Below are 21,190 nucleotides of genomic sequence, written 5' to 3'. Positions count from 1 at the left end.
CCTCTATCTTCAGCCAGGCCTGGGGTAACAGGAGAGGTGACTTGGAGTCTCTACTGTGTCCTTCCTCACAAAGGTGAGCGGGGCTTTCTTTCTGGCCACAGGGATGTGTGCCCAGACATAAAAGGAACCATCCCTCTCATTTTCCTCCTCCCTGAACTTAAACTGCCTTCTGCTCTCTAAATGACAGTACAGAAATGCCATTTCCGTGTCACAGTCCTTTAAGTGGAAACGTTTATCCATGGATTTATGCAAATGAGCAGAAAGTCCCAAAGAGACCTTTTGATGGAATTGATTATTCTGCTTTCCTTTAAGCCCAGGAAGCTACTGGGGACAGAATGACACCTGCTGAAAACAGGACTATATGTGTTTGAGACAACAGGAAGTAGTGACCAGCCAGAAGCCAGCCCTGGTCTGGTTACAAATCTGGTTATAAAAGAAAGCAGCTGCAAGGAAATTTGCATGTCCAATAAGTTTCACTATTAAAGTTTACACAACGTGGAGTAATCAGCCAAGTTGGCTGGCTACCCAGATCACATGATTATGTAGAAACATGAAACTTGACTATGTGCTCGAGCAAGTTTTACTTCTCCCTAGTGTAGGGTGTTTGCCAGCAGCCTGCACTCTCGGAAATCAGACTCAAGTGACTGGGACCCTTAAGTCAAAGGCGTACCATGCTTCTCCCTAGGAGGGCCAGAGACTGCTGACGTGACCACTGATGATTATTCGTGGCTCTCATAATTAACAAGAAGAATGGACAAGCTTAATAAAATAACTGTCCCTGCCAGTCAGAAGTTGAGGTAAGATTTTCCCCATCCAATACTTCTCCTCCTCCTCCTCCTCCTCCTTCTTCTTCTTCTTCTTTTTTTTTAATGCTCTTACTGCTTCTGAGAAATACTGAAATCCTGGAATACTTTGCTAGTTTTAAGGCAGTGGGTGGCAATTGCTATAGGGAAGTAGATTAAGTTTTTAAAGAAATATGTAGGAACAAGTGGGCTTATTCTAGCTGGCTTTTACCATTGAAAGATTAAGGTAGAAAATTCTGGAAAGACAGTAAAAAAAAAAAAAAAGGCAAGGACTGAGCTTTCAGAGTCTGAATACAACAAACTAGCCTAAGGAAGAGTTTGTCTGATCTGATTCCTTAACCATTTTATTGTGGGTTACTATTGAATGTTTAATTTAAGGAACGTTGTAACCATTTGTGTTCATTATAGTTGTACTATTTCTTATTTATTTTGTGGGTATATATCACAAGTGCTTGGGGACACGAGGTCTGTTTTTTTAGTGTTCTTATGTCAGTATAACAATTATCTATAAAAAGCCACTTAGAAAAAACCGGAAGTGGCCCAAGGAACAAGAATCAAAAAACTCCTCTGAGCTATGGAAAAGACCATGTCCCAAATTTTGATTTTGAAAATCTTTTTGTCTCATTGTAACAGCATCATAGTTTATGGAGATTGGAACTTTTAAATGTTCAATGAGTGTTTTATATTCCAACTACCATTTGAACTTCAGTCTTTCATGGGTGATATGACACGTGTAGCAAGTACGTTTTCACAAATAATAAGGAGCCAGAGAATTAGAGGTTTTGCGGCAAAATGTAAGAGAAATTAGTCTGGAATTGGCACCAGGACCTCCCTTCACAGTGAGAATATGGATCTTGCACCTGGTAGGTGCTTGGTAAATGGTGGTTTGAAATGAACTGCTGATCTGGGATGGGAAGGCTCCGTCGGCGAGGTCAGCCATTTCAAGGGCATCTTGGTGAGTGCTGTGGTGTGACCACCGACGGGGGACAAGGAGGCACCTCAATCTTTCCCGTGGTCTGGAGTCATTACACCTCATGGGAGGGGGGCAGGTAAATCAATGAAAGTAATAAGTGACTGAATGAGTATAAGAAAGGAATTGGAGTAGCCAGGAAAGGTTTCATGGAGAAGATGCTTCAAGAGCTAGGTTTGAGAGGTGGGTGAGACAAAAGTCTGTGACAATTGGAGGAAAAGCAATGAGCTGGGAGGAAGGAAATAGAGAAACTGACACTTGGGGCTGGCCTTGAGTACAGTTCATTGTTGGGATGATGAAAGTGTTCTGTTCAACAGAGACTATGGAGTAGAACTCCAAAAGGTCCTGATAAGGTAGGATGTGTATGGTGGGGCTGGCTCACAAAGGACGGTGAGGGCTCTACCTGTGGGGGGGTTAGAGAATGGTTTACAGGGTTAGAGATGTCATGCTAGCAAGCTTTCTAAAGGGTGAGAGGATGGCCTGACTAGAGGGGCAGGGAGCTGGGGGTAAGGAAACTCTGTAATGCGGGCATTTGGCATTATAGGCCTAGATTTGGGACACACCAGTGAGAAGGGAAAGGAAAGGAGCAGTAGGAAAGACACGCCAAAGCAAATAACAAGGCATGGATATTATGGCTTCTCTCAAATGAGTAAGGGGGGTTTAAAAAATCCTTTCCAAACATTCCATAACGTAGAGCTATAGGAAGCCTTAGAACCCCTTTTAGGAAATCCAAATGGGAATTTAAATAAAGAAAGGCAATAGAACCTGAATCACTTTATGATCTTCCCCCCCACCCCTGACCAACCCCCTCTGGACAAAGTCCAGCTTAATCACAGAGTGGTCAGTAGGCAAGATGCAACTATAGATGATAGGGTAGGAAACCAAAATTATATTGTGAATAATCATACACCACATTCATCTGCTTAGACAGAAGGAACTTTTTTTTTTTCCACTTGGTTACTCAGTTATCCTTACAGAATTGGCCTGTTTTGGTAAAATGTGCACTGTTGACGTGGAACTTTTCAAAGAAATGAAATTGTAAACACAATGGACTTGAAGCACCATCTTAAATCTTTTTTGTAATTGGATGGGATGGTGTGGAATAGGGAAATGAAGTCCTTGATCCATCTGGTTTGTGTCCTCTGTCCTGACCAGTTAACGCCAGTTCAGAAGGAGGTTGCCCAACTGCAATTATTTGGCACCAGGTGCTAATAGAAGTGAAGAGCTGTGTTTATATCCTTAGAGCCTATCAAAATCCTTGGAACCTATCAAAAGCAAATCAGGATTTGCTTAAATTTTTAGCCACAAAAATAGAGAGATAGTGAGTGTCCATCAAGGATACATTGTGATCCTGGTATAGTAACAATTATTAGCTTAAAATTGTAGTCAATAATATCATTGTTATTCTTTCTTATTAATTCTGTAGGTATGCAACTGATATCCTAAACATTGATCCTTGATAAAGTTTATGTTCATTTTAGTTCTTCTTTTTAGTTCTTTTGGTTATGTTACTTATTGATTGTGACACCTGTGGCATTCAGCTTTGCAAGGACTGTAGACATGACGAACACCCCTCCTCTGCCTTATTCTAAGTGGCTAACACAACTGTGGAGCACAGAGGGCCCTGTCTTGGGGGTGTGGGTCTCACTGATAGGATGCTTGGAGATCTAATCTCACAGGCTCTGGGACATGACTTCTCTTCTCAGGTCTTGGAATCCTCTGTTGGAATTTCCAGCTACTTGATTTTTCAAATTCAGTTCTTCAGAAACAAATTCACTGAGGTGTCTGGCTGGTTCCAGGGGTAGAGCATATGACTCTTGATCTCAGGGGTGTGAGTTTGAGCCCCATGTTTGGTTGTAGAAATTACTTAAAAAAAAAAAAAAAGAAAGAAATTCACCTTCTTTTCACCTTTCAGCCCTAGCTCCATCTCTGATATTCCCTGTTTCTGTCAGTGGTATCATCATCAGCCCTAACCCTGGTTCATCCCTGTCTGCACCTCCATTCACCTACCACACCCTTTAGTCTTTTCTTTTATGATGCTTCCATATAGTCTACATATGGCTTTTCTTTTTTTTTTTTTTTTTTTTTTTTTAAAGATTTTATTTATTTATTTGACAGACAGAGATCACAAGTAGGCAGAAAGGCAGGCAGAGAGAGAGAGGGAAGCAGGCTCCCTGCCGAGCAGAGAGCCTGATGTGGGGCTCGATCCCAGGACCCTGGGATCATGACCTGAGCCAAAGGCAGAGGCCTTAACCCACTGAGCCACCCAGGCGCCCCCTACATATGGCTTTTCTATCACATCATCCTGGATAGGTCCTTATCTCCGCTGTGTCCCCCATCTTCAAAATGAGTTTGGACCAATTTCCAAAGCCCTATCTATTCTAATCCTGTGTGATCCTTCAGACATGAAGATCATTCTCTGACCCCACTGTTTAGAGACGGGCAACTTTCAAAGATTTTATCCCAAGGCCCCCAGGAAATATTTCCTGATTGAATCATCAGTCTCTGGAAGCTGTCCATTCCTAAACTGTGGGGCCAGAGAACACAACTAGACAGCAGCCAAGGAAGTCACCTAGAAGGTTGCTGTGATGTATGTAGAAGGACAATGCAGTTGGAGTCCCAAAGGGTCGAATTTCTATGGCCAGTTAGTAGCTTTGGGTCCGGAGGAAGTCACTCAGCTTCTATAAGCTTCAGTTTCCTCAACAGTCAAATGAAACTAGAGATGCCTTCCTCGCAGGCTCATTATGAAGACCAAGTAAGACAACATGGGTTGAAGGGCCCAGAATGAAATTTGCCTCATGGTCAGTATAACAAGTAAATATAAATAGGAAATGCAATAACCAGTATCAACCCACACATCATGAGTGACCATTTGGTGTCTCTTTTCTGACTCATGGTAATGGATCCAACCCCCTTTAACTGGAATGGCGAGCAAAGCAGGAAGCTGCCCAGGGGCTCATGGAGCAACTCTTGAACATCTATGTGTCTGGGAGCATATCTCTTCTCATTCTTTGTAAGTTTAGGACAGAGGCCAGTGCTGATGTGGGAGGGCAAAAAGAAGGCACAGGATCTAATGGTAGAAATTAGACAGACTTTCCAGGAAGTACTTCTCTTCCCCCTGCTCCCCTGCCTTATGTCAGCTGAGAATCTGCTCAACTGGGACACCCTATGTCATTCCAGTGAATGGAATCCTCAAATAAGACCTCTTTCTCCTTGTGGGCAAGCTGACTGGAGTCACATTACTAGAATTTGTTTAGTGTTTGTAGCTTTCAGGATCATTGGCTAAGAAAACTCAAGGCACTTTACCTCACCCACACTGGGCATGGTTGTGCCAGGAAAACCCTAAGTCAGCGTCCACACATCCAAGGCACCCTCTCTCCTGGATGAAGTGGTTGCCTGCGTGCTATAGCTGAATGACTCCATTCTCTTCTTGCAACTGGCCTCCCAGTGTGCTGCGATACACTTAACTAGGTTTTTTTTTTTTTTAAAGATTTTATTTATTTATTTGACAGAGAGATCACAAGCAGGCAGGGAGGCAGGCAGAGAGAGGAGGAAGCAGGCTCTCTGCAGAGCAGAGAGCCTGATGCGGGGCTTGATCCCAGGACTCTGGGATCATGACCTGAGCTGAAGGCAGAGGCTTTAACCCACTGAGCCACCTTGGCGCCTCTTAACTATGTTTTTAAGAACCGAACCACGATTATGTTGCAGCCAGCCCTCCTACATCAGTGGATTAGAGGAGTCTGGGCTGGTACCAGATGCTTCAGGGCACACATTTACATATAGTCTCTTGATTTTCCCCCACAGAGGACCAATCTTGTCTGTTTGGTGGAGAATCTACTGTTTGGCTCATTTTCAGAGAGGATATTAGTATTGCCCTCATGCAGTGGCAGCAAAGAATCTAAGCTTGTCAAAGAATATGAATAAGAAAAATTGAATGAGGACGTCTGGGTGGCTCAGTTGGTTAAGCATCTGTCTTCATTTGGCTCAGGTCGTGATCCCAGGGTCCTGGGATCGAGTCCCACATCGGAATCTTTGCCCAGCAGGGAGCCTGCTTCTCCCTCTCTGCCTGCTGCTCCCCCTAGTTGTGTGCTTTCTCTCTGTGTCAAATCAATAATCAATAAATAATCTTAAAAAAAAAAGAAAAATGGAATGATAGCTTGCTGCAGGGAAACAGAGCTCTCTATGATTATTAATAACCCCCCAGAAGCATGCTTCTGCTGCCCTCCCCAAAGGCATGGCTGCATCATTTAGATCAGTGCTTCCCACCGGGGGCACTTTTGCCCTCCGGAGGACAGTTGAATATCACCATTGGGGAGGGGGGTGCTACTGGCACTGAGGAGGTAGACACCAAGAGTGCTGGTGAACACCCTGCATTTACAGAGCGGTGCTCACAGCAAAGAACTACCTGTCCCCAGATCACTAGTGCTGCTGTTGAGAAACTGACTCAGACCAAGTAAATGAATTCTGTCTGGAACTGGAAGCACTTCTTCATTTATACGTTCTTACAAAGGCAGAATGTAGTTGACGTTTAAAATATGTAATACGTATCTTTACAATTGATGGGCCTCTGCTCACTGGGCTGATTTTCCTCTATCCGGGATGGTTTGGGTGAGGTGTTGCCAAGGAGAAGGGCTTGAGGTGTTGGGCCTATATTTCAATGAGTTGGGTTTTTGTTTTTGTTTTGTTTTAAATTAGTGTCAAGCGAAAATAGATTCCATAAACTATGTGAATGACTGGGATATATGTTGTTCTCTCCTTGGTACAGATATGAGAGCAGGAAAGATCTCCAGACATAAGGTCATCTTGGAATAGTCTCTGTTTCTACCTCTGTAACCAGACTAGGTACACCATGAGTGGAAATCCTTAGAGTTGGGGTAAAAAGCAAATTTAGTGATAACATAGCTGTTAGGCTGTCCAGGGGCTTATGGATCTGATCCTATGGCCAAACTCTGGACAGAGGTGGATATGCTATGCTTGTCCTAGAGCAGAATGTGTTGTCCTGAGGTCCGTGGGCAGAGCATTATGGGATAAAAGATTGAGGGGTCGGGGGGGAGATGATCTGTATCTGTCCACCCCTTAACGTCTTCTCAGTCCCATGTGAAGATCCTGCCATGGAGTCTGTGTGGCACGGATCGGAATAACTCTGCCATCACCTAGGATAGGTTCTGCTGCTGCTGCAGTGTTCATCCTTTCCTGCCTGGTCTCTCCCTGGGGCCACTGGTGCATATTTTGTGTTGTTTGGGTGTTGAAGAGGCAACTTTTCAAAAAAGAGTTTATGCCAGCTCTATTGTAAATTTATCCTATATCCCGCCTCCCACAACTCTTTAAGTTCATGTTGATCTTTTCCAGAGGTGAACAGTTTGCCTGATTCTCTTATGCTATTGAGAACAGTGAGAGGCTATGTATAGGAGGGGTCCAGACTGGCGTGGGGCTGCTGTATGTGATAATGTCAGATGCTCAAGGTTCCTGGGTGACCCTAGATCCTGCTTCTGCGCCAAAGGGGCAGCAATGCCCTTGTCCCCTGTAGCCAAGGAAACCATGTGAGTCAGCTTAACTAGACTCTGTCTCTGTAGGCTAGTGTATGCATTGTTTCTCTTGCTTTGTCCTTCCCATCTGCCACCCGCCCCCCCACTTAAATCTCACTGACTTGGGATCATTCTGCTTTTTTCACGTGATCCTGTGTCTCTCTATTCGCTCAGGGTTGTTGATGTCTAAGCCTCAGGGACAGCTTTAGTATTCTCACTGCACGTACTTGCTGGAGTCCCAGGGTCCCCAGGGTCCAGCACAGGATCAGAGGTTCAGAGGATGGCACATCTGTTGCTCCAGAAGTGGGCCCCACCTGCTGATTGGATAGAATTCCAGCCCTCGTGTGATTCTCACCTCCAGATCAATGGAGTGGTGAACCCTGAAGTGGGAGCCTGACTTGCAGGCTTCTGGGTCCCAGGGCTTCAAGGCTCCCAGCACGCTGCAAGGAAGGGTTTTTGTGCTGCACTCTGATGCTAGAGCACACACGGCTGGCAGTGCAAACCCTCTCTCAGGGAGCCCTACCTCAGATCCATAGCTTCTGGTGTGCGTGAGCCTCCCTATTGGCCCGAGTGTTCTTCTCTGCGGTTCTACACACATCCACGAGCAGGCTAGTCTACATTTCCAGCCTGTACCTTGTTCTCCAGCTGAGGGATGGCTGCTCCCACAGAGCTCCTGCAAGTCCCTGACCCTCTGGGCTGGACCCACATCCTCCTGCCAGTCCTGCCTCACCTTCCCTTTTGAAAGGGTGTGTGTGGGCATCTTTACCTGCAGGCTTATTTTCGACTGGATGTTTTTCCAACCCTTCAACAGCATTCTGGTCTAGACCCCCAAGGAGGCCATTTCCCCAGTCCAGCAGGCCTTGGTTTCAGTGCTCGCTGAATTCAAAAGCTAGACAAGGGAGCAGCTTAAGGAGTAAGTTGCTTCTCCTTGATGAGCCACACCTCTCTGGTGTGGCCACTTTCCTAAGAAAGGATCACATCACCCCAGGGGTGTCCTTGTCTCCCAGTAAGCTAGCTTTCGGTTTTACCCCCATGGAGCCATAGAGGGGACATACAGCCAAGATCCCTGAGCTCCCGAGAAGGGTGGTCATGCAGCCACATAGGCCCCATGCTCCCAGAGCCCCCTACTTGGTTGAATGCTCTGCTCTTGCTGTCCTATAAGTCTTAATAATTTTGGACAAGGGGCCCTGCCTTTTCATTTTACACTGGGCCCTAGAAATTATGCAGCCAGGGCTGGCCATAGGTTCCCTGAGCCTGCTCGCCCTGCTCTAAGTAAGGACACAGACATCAGTGGGGAAGCTCCTGCCCAGATCACAGAGGTTTCCTGGCCAGGACCCGAGAGACCTTCTCTTTAGCTCCTTTATTTTGGAGGCAAGAAGGCTGAGGTCCAGAGAGGGGAAGTTCCTATTCAAGCCCACACCAACAGAGCCCACTCCAGAACCACATCTCCCTGTTTGCCTGGGAGGAGAGGGGAGAGCATCCACCGCCCCCTCCCCCTGCGCCCACCGATTTATTAACCCTGTGTCACTTACTGGTTATCAGCTCAGTCTAGCTTAGTGTATATTCTATATTTTCCCTAGGCATTTTTTTTTAAACTAAAAGACAACTAATTTGCTGGTGAGAAACCCCAGTGAAGCCCCGCAGAGCCATGCCCATCAGGATTTCAGGCTTTGATGTGTTTCCCAGTCCAGACTTGAATTCCATGCTGACCCAGGCACGTCTGGTGTCTACAGATACGTATTTTTCAAAGAATGTTCCCACAATAGTTTATGTCATCTGAGAGCGAGTTGTAATTATAAAGAGAGGAGTTGGTCTTACACATAGACTGAGCATAGAGGACTAGTGTGGTATAATTGAAGAAGGGCTCAGAAAGGTGTTTTTGCTGTACTGGAAAGATGATCTTTGAAATCAGGCAAGCCTGGGTTAGAATACTTCTCTGTACTTCCTACCTCGTGGTCTTTGAGAAGGTCACTTAATCCCTTTTCGCCTCAGCTTTTCCATCTGGAAAATAATATCCTATATTATTAAAACAATATGTAACATAATAGGGGTGTTGAAGCAGGGAATGTATTAGACAGAGGGGGAGAGCTCAGTGGATGCTTCCTTCCCCCAAATTGTGTCATTAGAGAGGCATCCACGTGGGTAAGGCGGTGTGTCGCAGAGTCGTGGTTCAAAATTAAACCTCACTAAGGGTAATAGTCCAAGGCATCAAGGCAGTGTCTGTCCCCAGCGTCCCTGTGGTTGGAGAGCAGATTGCTGGGCTCTTCTCTCCCACAAGAGGTGGCTCGGCCAACAGTTGCTGGGTGGAGAGAAAGGAGCACTGTTCAGGAAGAAACTGGTGATAAGGAGGGAAAGGTCAGAGGAGGGAGACCATTGCTAAGCCAAGGGAGCTGGCCTGGAGGTCTGTGGCTAAGAGTGCTCCCTGGAGGGTGCAGACCTGAGCTCAAAGGTGGAAAGAAGTGTCCTCCCCATCCAATTTGTTGTTTTTGTTACTGACTTTTTAACTTCACTAGGTTCAAAGTATAAAAAGCTGAAGGTAGACGAATCATCTCTTAAGCACGTGAGACGTGCGGAATGTGCACAGTCGATCCCCCGCAGGAAGGAGACCGTCATTTTATTCCAGTGCAAATCACTGTGATAGAGTAAAATACAAACAGGGGAAATATACTTTCAAAAAGAAAATGCCAAATGTAATACAAAATCCTTGAAAAACTGGCACCTTGATGTCTGTGTGACTATTTTGCCTTTTATACTGTCTTTACAGCCTTTTCAGGGTCAAAGTTGTTTTTTTTCTTTACAATAGAAGGTCTTTTCATTTCCTATCATCTCCATATTAAAAAATGATCATATTTGCAAACTAGTTACAGACAACTGGGCCTAATATACCTGATGAATGCTGAAAACAACCTCTCGACATGATTAAAACAAGAGCAATTTGGGCAAATACCTCCAAATAAAATAGGGGAAAATCTGCTTTGAAACTGCTAATGAGGGACACCTGAGTGGTTCAGTCTGTTTAGCATCTGCCTTCAGCTCAGGTCGTGATCTCAGGATCCTGGGATTGAGTCCTGCTGAGCAAGGAGCTTGCTTCTCCCTCTGCCTCTCTGCCCACCACTCCCCCTGCTTGTGTGCTTACTCTCTCTTTCTGACAAATAAATAAAATCTTTAAAAAACAAAAAAAAGAAAAAAGAAAGAAGCTGCTACTGACCATTTTACATGCATGAGGTTTCCTTTTGGGGTGATGCAAACCTTTGGCAACTAGACAGTGATGGTGGTTGTGAGTATTGTGAACTTCCTGAAGGTTGCTGCCTTATACACTTTGAAGTGGCTGAAATGGTGAATTTTACATTAGGTGTATCTTATTGCAATAAAAAAAAATTGATAATTAAGTTATTTCCCATACCTACCATAAAATATTATATTTCGGGGATCCATGATCGTATTGTTGTTTGACAAATTAGATAAGGTTTCAAAGTGTTTTTTAATGTATTATGAATAAGCGTTTCTGGATGGTTTTAAAAAATTGCAATGGTTCTTTCCACTTCAGTCCCTACACCTGATAGTCCCCAATATCTCTTTTTACTCAGATCTCAGTGAAATGAGCTTAACTGAGTAATTTTTTTCAAGGTATTGGAAATACTCTTCCTCAAAATCACTCTTTATTCCCTGAAAATATCTTTGCTTTTAGATATTGAAATGGATGCCCAGAAAAGTGGGTGGCAATATTATATTCTACCACGTAGACATAGGTGAGACTCATTTTTTTCCCCATCAAGGTTGATCTTTAAAGGAACAAGCTCAAATTCTATTTTTTTTTTAAATTTTATTTATTTACTCGACAGAGATCACAAGTAGGCAGAGAGGCGGTGGGGGGGGGGCAGGCAGTAGGAAGCAAGCTCCCTCTGAGCAGAGAGTCTGACATGGGGCTAGATCCCAGGACCCTGAGACCATGACCTGAGGCGAAAGCAGAGGCTTTAACCCACTGAACCACCCAGGTGCCCCACAAGCTCAAATTCTGAAAAACACATTCCTTCTCTAGTATCACTTAGGCTTACCTTTTCAGCATTTTCTGAATCATGATTAAAATTAGGCGCCATATCGTCTTACAAATTTATTGTTTGGGAGTCATCAGTCCCACATGGTAATTTTCATGCTGGTGAAGGGGAGACCGTGAACATAGCAAAATTTCCGCCATGTGCACTGTGTTAGATCCAAGAGCGTACCAAAGCTGAGCACGATGACAGGATTAAATAACATGACCTCTGGGGACTCTTCCAAACTGACAGTCTCTCATCTGTGGATACAGGAGCCTCCTGGAACTTTTTGGGGTTTTGTAATTTGCTTGTGTATCATTTTGGGAAAGAGATTTCCCTTTACCTAACCCCTCCCTGCTCCACGACTGGCTGAGCGCAGGGACCAGCAAGGTTGCCTCAGGGCCCAGAGGAAGGAAAGGGCTGCATCCCTGGAGGCCCCAAAAACCAGGGAGAGGGAAGAGCTGTGACAGATTCTACTGTCACACGAAGTGGAAAATCTTCTAAGAACTTTTTAAAACTAGTTTAGCATATTTTCTTTGCCATCTCAGCAGTCTCAGGATGCCGCATCCCACGCCTAGCTGTCTCTGATAGAAGAGAGAGTGCCAGGATTTTTTTTTTTTTTTTTTTTAAGGATTCAGGGTATCAGCAGGACCATCCCTACTCCTGCTTTTGCCAAGTCAGCCCAGTTTGTGTCTGCTTATAACCCAGACCAGCAGTTTAGACATGCCAAAGACGACCACAGAATACTTGCAGATCTCGGTAGGAAAAAGAAGGAAAGAAACGGTAGAGTGTTTGGGGAAACTTGAAGTTACTTTCTCTAGTTAATGGGCAGTTAAGAAGTCTGACCGTGAGGTGCTCACCGTGAGGTAGGGGCACGCAGTACTCCACTCCAGGGCTCCTAGGTGATCTTTCTGACTAGGGTGCTGAGAAGGGATGCATGGGGACATGGTGTTCAGGTCTCTCTCTATGAGTCCAGCCACTCTGCTTCGCGACATGTCCCAGACCCCAGAGGGCCCCTGACCACATTCCCACCCTTCCCTAACCTGTCTGCACTACTCTCTCCCTTCCTCTTTGTTCTCTGCCCCTCCCTAAAGACAGAAAAGGCCCCTAGGAGCCTGTGCTGCCCTCTGGCAACAAGTCAGCTCTTGGGGACCAGCAGCGGGGCCGTAGTGGGGCACATGTGTCCCCAGTAAAAACTGCTTCATTGGTAGCAGAATTGGAGGTCTTCTCTAGGAACAGAGAGACAGAAGTGCCCAAAGAGGCACGTGCTGAAGCCCATCACCTGCCATGGGGAGGGGTCAGGCTGAAATCAACCAGCACAGGTTATCCAGGGCTGGGTGGGAGCATGGGCCCTGGGGTCAAAAGCCCTGGTTTTGAATCCCAGCTCTCATTTACTAAGTGTAGGACCTAGGGCAAATTACTTAACTTCTCTGAGCAAATATTTTCTCACCTACAAAAACTGAGATCATCACAGCAATGTGAATATACAATGTGTTTGTGAATACGCTGGGGATCTAGACACTTAGAGGTAATTAAGATGATACATTTTATTTTTTCATCACAGTAAACAATGAGGATAATAAAAGGACCTAGGTCACAGCGTTGTGAGGGTTAACTGAGGTAGTGCATGCAAAGCACCTGGACCACAACACATGCTCACTAAACACTGGCTTTTCCTGCCGTTGTGGAGTCTGACCACCTGCATGGCTTCCCGGGCTGGGACTGTAACCGTGGGTTGTGCGCTATGGCCCAAGAAGGTAGAACAGTCCCTGCCATGGAAAAGCTGAGCCTCCAGCAGGACCCTCAAGCTGTGTGTGGAAAGGGAAGGAACAGGGTGTGATGGAAAGAACTGGGGGAATCTTTAGCTAATCAATCTTGGGGCAATGGCAACATTTCTCTAGAACTTAGTTTCCTCCCTTATAACAAGAGGGGATTGACCCAGGATATTCCTAAAGTCTCTTCCACTGCCCAATATCTGTGACTACCTTAATGACAGGCAAACCTAGGAGTCAGGGTTCCCAAGCTATGTAGTCTGAAACAAGCATCATTATCTCTCTGGGCCTAGGGATCTATATCTGTGAAATGGGGCAGGGGTGCTAACTCAGCCTTGGGAGGCTTCCTCTACCATGGAAGGGGCTGCCAAAACTTCTGTGCCATCTCCAGCTCGGACTCACTTTCTAGAAGGAAGAAGCCCGCTGGGCTGCTGAATTTGCAAATCTAAACATAGCACTCATGATGCCAGAAGTGTTATAAATCCGGCATAGATAGAAGTAGAATACAGAGCTGTGGAAGACCTGGGCATCCATGTAATCCAGTTTCTCAGTTTACGAGAGAAAATGAGGCACCGGGTGACAGCAAGAATTGCTGTGATGGGCACAGCCAGGAATCAGCAGCAATTGGAGTAGAATCCACCTCTTTGGACTCCGGTCCTATGCGGCCTCCTTCCTGTGCCCAAGAAATTATCTGGAAGGGGGAAGGAGCCACTTAAGCTGGGCTTTGGGCTGAGGGGATGGAATGAGAACAATTGTGGGTTCATAGCATTGGGTTAATTAGGTCTAAAAATGACTGGTTGCGTCCAAATTGTGAAGGCCTTTGAATGCCAAGCAAATGAGTTCATACTTCATCATGCGGGAAATGGGGAGACCTTGAAGTGGGGCATCGTGGGGCACCATGATGAATAAGGGCAATGTAAGAAAATGCATTTAGAGAAAGGGAGAAATGGAGGGAGACCAGTGGGGCAGCCACGGGCATCATCATTGCCACGGGATCACAGTGGCTGTGACCGCAGGGGCAGGCATGAAGAGACAGAGACAGGTAAGGTCATCTGAGGTGAACTGACACAACTGATGATGGGAGATGAACAGTCAGACAGAAACAAAGGGTCCCAAAAAAGCCCAGAGGTTTCAAGCCTGAGGACCCAAGGGTACCAAATTATAAATTCGGTTGTCTTCTTATTCTCTTCCTTATCAGAAGCCTTCAACTTTTTATAATATGCTTGTGTTGAAATTTTAACAGCAAAAATAAAATGTACTATAGAAACGATGAGTAGCATCCTAAAAAGAAATTCTGAGTCAATGATAGATCATTTAAACAGCTTAGAAAGGAGAAAGTCAGACAACGGATCAGGAGATCCGATGATGATGGTTATGTTTTTAAAAATTCATTGTGTACAGTAGTTAAGAGAGCAGATGTTTTCTTCTCTTCTGTATGTATATCAAGAACAATGTTAGAGAGATGGCTACTCCAGAATGATCTTGGGAACATATATTTTGGAGGTACTGGCCAGTTGTGAGGAGAGCACAGATTTCTAAGGTACCAGACCAAGTAGATGTAGCTAATTCACAGGAAAGAGCCAGCCATCAGTGGAGTGCTAGGAGCTCCCAATGAGTGAGCAACTCTGAGCCAAGAGAAAAGGGCAGGATTATTCATTCTCGAGACCCAAGGAGCTTCCGCAGGCTCTTGAGGAGGGTGTGGCCTGGTGCAAGCTGGGGTTTAGGAGCAGGAGCTGAGAAGGGCCCTGACAAGCCCTCACACACAGAGGACCAGCCCCCCTGATACTGAAAACATAAAACTCCATACCATCCTTGGTTAAGATTTGGAGAGGAAGAAGAAGGAAGGATTTATCTGCTGTTTTTGTTTGCAAAGAGTCTCTTTCGTCGGAGACCCTCCTTTAATCCATTCCTAAATCCAGATTAAGCAAGGATTTTCCTCTGATGAACACAGCTTTGCATTCCACCTTTCCTGGAGAGATGGAAGGGCAAAAACCCGCTAAAACCTGCCTTTCACTATTCTCTGTGACTGCATTAAGGAGCTAAAAGGAAAGCAAGATGTTTTCTGATCCTTTTATTTTTTTTTCTACTAAATTTCAAAAAACATACTTCTTGGGGATAGTACCATCTTTTAAGTCATCTCCTGTGTTTAATAAAAATTATTGGAAAGGTATAGTTTTTGGTGATTTGGCCAAACTATCCATGTGCAGCTGCCTTCCCAGTGGTCCTTTGGTGCTGATGGAGCCTTGCGTCCAGTCCACCAGTCTACCCTTCCTGCATCTGTTCTGTCCCTCCACATCCTGGGGCTGCTCTCAGCCTCCAGACACCTTTCTGAAGGGCGGTCAGCATCTATGGATTCCTCTCCTCATGCTGTCTTAGCTGGTGGGTCTTCCCTGCACAATCTACAAATGTAACACTGCCAGTGGTTCTCGACCTTGGCCACACATCAGAATCACCTGAGAGCCAACAGTGTGGCGGGGGGTGGGGGGAGAGGTTTGGGTATGAGGAGTATTAAAAGCATGCTAAGTGACACTAATGTGTAGCCAAAATCAAGATGCCCTCCGTCTCCTCATCATCCTCCAAGAAGAAGATGTATAGACACTGCGCATTGATGTAATCTCTGACCTTCAATTCAAAAAATACTCAGTGAAAAAGGCTGGGCTGTTTGTGTTCAGCTCCTAGAGCTGGAGTCCCCACTCTGATGCCAGGTTGCCAGGGAACAGAAGGCAGACAGATAGAAAGTATCTCTGTGTCAGATTTGTATTGATCTGAGCATCCATGAAGGTTAAAACCTGGTCAGCACCCACAGCTCATTCTTTCTGCTCTCTCCCCCTATCAAGAGCAGACATCACACCACTGACTAAAACTCCTATTTGCCAGTACGGTAGTTTCCTGGGGAGAGAAAGTGTCTGTGTAAGCCTTCAGCATCCCATTATGGAGTAAAGATATTTCAGGCAAAGAGTGAGGTGGGAGGTTGGGGGCGGGGGGGGGGATTTCTCTTGTGCTCTTTGCAATTAAGCCTGGCCTAGAAGCAGATAAACCCACTTTACTTCTTTTAATAAAGTTTCTCAGCCTTCTGTGTGCATGAGAATCACCAGGCCCTAGAAGTTTGTAAAATGCAGATTGCTGGGCCCACCTGGGATTTTTATTTCATTGAGATGGTTGAGGGTCCAGCAATCTGAATTTTTGTTTTTAATTTAATTTAATTTAATTTTTTGGCAAGCACAGTACTTTTACTTGTACTAAACTTAGTGTTGATTAAAATGCTCTCTTCTTACCCTTGAATACAGCTGAGTATATGGAAGCATTTGTTAGTCCTAAAGGCAGCCTAAGAACCCAAAATAATTCATTTTTTTGCAAAGGTATTTTTGGAGGTTAGAGATCAAAATGCCACCCATGTCAGGGCACATAAATACTCCGTTTCATGCAGAACTGTGATTAGTGGGTGAGTCTCACATGTTGGCACCAATCAGCCATGCCAGGCCTGGGGGGTGTTCTCAGCCAACCCTTCCCGCCACCACCCATCACCCTCCCCCCCAAAACCCACAAAACAACAACAATAACAGACACCCCATAACCAAACCCAATCCTGGAGCACCTTCGGGCCTTGAGATCAACCCCAGTGGGAAGGCTCCCCCTTCCCCTCTAGTGCACATCACTGAAAGGAGTTTTGTTCCTGGTCTAAACCAGTCCCCGGGGTCTTCTGCAAGAAGAGCCGCTACAATGAACTGAAAAGGCCCCATGAACTGAAATGGCCTGCGTGGGCAAGCACTTTACATTCATTATCTATTCTCTTCACAGCAACCCTGAGAGGTAAATATTTTCGTTTATAGGTGCTAGTGTAGGGTAGTCTTCAGGCCATCCTCTAGAAAACAACTGTTTCAGAAAGTGACCTGGCTTTGAAAGAACAGGCAGGAAGTGGAGAGGGACTCTCTCCTGCCCCTTGGGCTCAATCCCCTAATCCAAGGCCCCCAGAAACAAGGCCTCCAGCAGATCTTCTTGATCCACACTCTTGATTCTTGTCTGCTCAGGTCAGGTCTGGTCTTCTCTCTCCCCTCCCTCAAGTATAGGCGTCCTGACATTTCACTGGTCCCTGTCATACCCACCCAGATTGGAGTTTCGGCTCATTAAAAGCTCGTCTGTTTGCAGGGGGAGGAAAGGTACAGGTAAAGACTGGGTGACTAAGCAGACAAAGCCTCAAGATCATGCTCACTTACGAAAATGTTTGAGATACAAGTGGAAAATGCAGATTACGAAATGCCACGTATGATCTTAATTATGTAAAATCTATACCTACTATACATGTGTAGCAAAACATTGGAAGGCTGTTCAATTAAATGTTAATAGCAGAGGTTGGAATTAAGAGTGACATTTTAAGTATTATTTCCAAAGTTTAATACAATGAATACCTGTGACATGTAGCCACCATGATAGTATCATATAAAAATAGTTTCACTGTCCTGAAAATCCCCTGTTCCACCTATTCATCTTTCCCTTCCTCCTCCCCAACTCATGACAGCAACTGATCTTTCTACTGTTTCCATAGTTTTGCCTTTTCCAGATTCCAGTTGGAATCATACAATATGTAGTCCTTTCAGCCTTTCAGGATTGATTGCACTTAGCATATATTACATTTTTTATCAGAAATGAAGTTACAAAATTAAAAACTCTACAACCCGGGTAACCAGCTACTACTTACTTACCTGGGACTCCAAACAAAGGTCACATTCCTTTTCGCCATTCAAAATACAGTAACCCTATACCACTTTTACTGGATTTCCTGCCACTGGCATTCTGGGAGTCCCCGGCTACTTACACATCTCACACTGCCCCATCCTGGCTCTTGCTTGTCTCCAGATCCGTGAACCCATATTCCTGGAGCCATTTCCCTTAACTCCTCCCATCACTTCCCCATCCCCCCAGCTGTGGTGCAGCTGGCATCCTCCAGCCTCCACGTAGATTTCTAAGGCTCTTTCCACCTTTGGCCACAGACCCTTTCCTCATTTCCGCACAACCCAACAGACTAACTAACATGTAGTAAGTCTCTGCTGAAATTTGGGGAATAACAGAAGGAAGCACAACACAGAGAATGATTTATATTTGTTACTAGACAAGGATTCGCTCAGCATCCTGGATCTATCTTTAAGTCTTCCAAGCTTTGCTCCCAGCCATAGACCATTCCAAGAGCCAGCCCACCTCTAGACTGTAGAAATCCTTCTAGAGGTCGACCTGTGGAGGGACCAACAACCAGAAGGCCCCAGGAAGATGGGAAACATCCAGGTAGCAAAGTCCAAGTCTTGCCCACCACCTGTTCATCTTCCTCGATTCCTGTCCTAGAGAAGTCTTTTCCGGCTGAGTGACAGCCCATTTCCCACAGACAGGGATATGGTCATGTCTTTGTCCCAATGTCACCAAATGGTCCTGACCATGTAGCTCTGAACCAAGCAGGTCCAGTCCCTTTTTCCATTGTTGCAAAAGGAGGGGGGGTCATGTTCACCCTTCACCACCACCCCCACCCTTCATCGTCACTGCTGCTTCAGCAGACTGTGGCTCAAGAAAGCACATGAGTCTAAAATGAATAAAAATATACAGGCAAAGGGTAGTCTAAATCCACATGGAGGAAACTCAAGAGACCCACAAAGGAAGGACAGCCCAGGAAAACCAACGCCCCAGTGAGGTTGTTGAACTGACCGCTCAGCTTCACTGTCTGGAACTTTGCACTGGGATTCTGGAGGACTTGAGTTTTCCCAAAGCATCAATTTGCTTAACTCAGGTGCAACTGAAAGGCCCACAGCACAAAAAGGCGTAGAGGGTGGTCTCCTGACCGGTGAAGTCTGCCCCATGCAAATGACTGGAAATGCAAATTATCCGACCCACTCTGGACCTACCCAATCAGAACATCTGGGGGCGGGGCCCACCTTCTGCCTTTCAATAGCCCTTGGGCAGATGCAGTTGAAGGTGAGAAGGGCCTTCTTTGAAGGCAAAGAGTTGCTGGTTACTTTCAAACAACTATTTGTCCAACTCAGAACAGGAGAGATCTAAATCTTTTAAGATCCAGACTTAGCCTGGGGCATGGTACTTTAGGGTGTTGTTAAAAGCTAAGTTTGTTGACATTAATTCAAAAGCTTCCAAAAAAATTTAAATCCGTGACAAAGGAGTGAATGTATAATTTTATTTGGTTTCTATGAGTAATAATAATTACAAGTATTTGTGTGATCTGCTCACCATTTTAAAATGCTAAAGTGACATGCTGCTTAAAAATATGTATTAAGGTCTTTTTTCCCCCCAAGGTTTTATTTAAATTCAAGTTAGTTCTAGTTTAAGGGGTAGAATTTACTGATTCATCAGTTGCATATAACACCCAGTGCTCCTCCCATCAAGTTTCCTCCTTAATCCCCAACATCCAGTTACCCCATCTCCCATCCACCTCCCCTCCAGCAACCCTCAGTTTGTTTCCTATAGTTTAAAGTCTCTTATGATTTGCCTCCCTTATTTTATTCTTCCTTCCCTTCTCTTATGTTCTTCTGCTTTGTTTCTTAATTCCATGTGTGAGTGAAATTATATGGTGTCTTTCTCTGACCAGCTTATTTCACTTAGCATAATACCCTCTAGTTCCATTCTCATCATTGCAAATGGCAAGATTTCATTCTTTTAGATGGCTGAGTAATATTCCATTGTATATATATACCACATCTTCTTTATTCATTCATCTGTTTATGAACATCTGGGCTCTTTCCATAGTTGGCTATTGTAGACATTGCTGCTGTAATCATTGGGGTGCACGTGTATCCCTTTGAATTACTATGTTTATATCCTCTGGATAAATACCTAATAGTGCGGTTGCTGGGTCATAGAGTAGCTCTATTTTTAACTTTTTGAGAAACCTCCATATTGTCTTCCACAGTGGCTGTACCAGCTTCCATTCCCACCAACAATGTAAGAGGGTTCCCTTTTTCCACATCCTCAACAACATTTGATGTTTCCTGAGATGTTAATTTTAGCCATTCTGACTGGTGTGAGGTGATATCTCATTGTGATTGTGATTTTGATTTGTATTTCTCTGATAATGAGTGATGTTGAGCATTTTTTCATGTGTCTGTTGGCCATTTGTATGTTTTCTTTGGAAAAATGTGTGTTCATGTCTTCTGCTCATTTCTTGACTGGATTATTTATTTTGGGAGTCTTGAGTTTGATAAATTCTTTATAGATTTCAGATATTAGTCCTTTATCTGATATGTCATTTGCAAATACCTTCTCCCATTCCATGAGTTGCCTATTAGTTTTGTTGATTATTTCCTTTGCTGTGCAGAAGCTTTTTATCTTGATGAAGTTCCAATAGTTCATTTTTGCTTTTGTTTCTCTTGCCTTTGGAGATGTGTCTAGTAAGAAGTTGCTGTGGCCGAGGTCAAAGTGGTTGCTGCCTGTGTTCTCCTCGAAGATTTTGTTGGATTACTGTCTCACATTTAGGTCTTTCATCCATTTGACTTTATTTTTGTGTATGATGTGAGAAAGTGGTCCAGTTTCATTCTTCTACATATGGCTATCCAGTATTCCCAACACTGTTTGTTGAAAAGACTGTCTTTTTTCCATTGGATATTCTTTCCTGTTTTGTTGAAGATTAGTTATTCCTATAGTTATGGGTCCATTTATGGGTTCTATGTGTCTGGTTTTTTGCTAGTACCATACCATCTTGATGATTACAGCTTTGTCATACAGCTTGGAGTCCAGAATTGTGATGCCTCCTGCTTTGCTTTGCTTTTCAATTTTCCTTTGGCTATTCAGGGTCTTTTCTGGTTCCATACAAACTTTAGAATTGTTTTTTCTAGCTCTGTGAAAGATGCTGATGGTATTTCAGTAGGGATTGCCATATTAGTATTTTCTTAAAATATATATTAGATAAGTTTTGTTCTTCATTTTATTTTGTTACATGAACATGGCTGTGTCTTCACAATTTTAAAAAATTAAATTGTGATCCTATATCCTTCTGCCATCCATGGAAAGATATCTCTTAAAGGACTATTCAAAAAGAAGCTGCTTATGCATATTTTCACCTACACCTGACGTACCACAGTGAGACAGCTGGTATTTA

The 21,190-nt window shown here is 44.5% G+C and overlaps 1 protein-coding gene across 2 annotated transcripts in view; it reads left to right on the top strand.

Moving 5' to 3' along the window:
• Positions 1–577: 577 nt before the first annotated feature.
• The window catches only part of LOC111145374 (B-cell linker), a 74,399-nt gene continuing 53,786 nt past the window's right edge, over positions 578–21,190 (top strand). For both annotated transcript variants that reach the window (XM_022500242.1, XM_022500241.1), the window contains exon 1: positions 578–797. In XM_022500242.1, coding sequence (XP_022355950.1) covers positions 751–797 — 47 coding nt within the window. In that variant the 5' untranslated portion in view covers positions 578–750. The remainder of the gene's footprint in view (positions 798–21,190) is intronic.

Source organism: Enhydra lutris, unplaced genomic scaffold, assembly GCF_002288905.1.
Source record: "Enhydra lutris kenyoni isolate GAN:26980312 unplaced genomic scaffold, ASM228890v2 scaffoldscaffold12, whole genome shotgun sequence".
Classification (NCBI taxonomy): Eukaryota; Metazoa; Chordata; class Mammalia; order Carnivora; family Mustelidae; genus Enhydra; species Enhydra lutris.
This window is presented reverse-complemented; position numbering and strand designations above follow the sequence as displayed.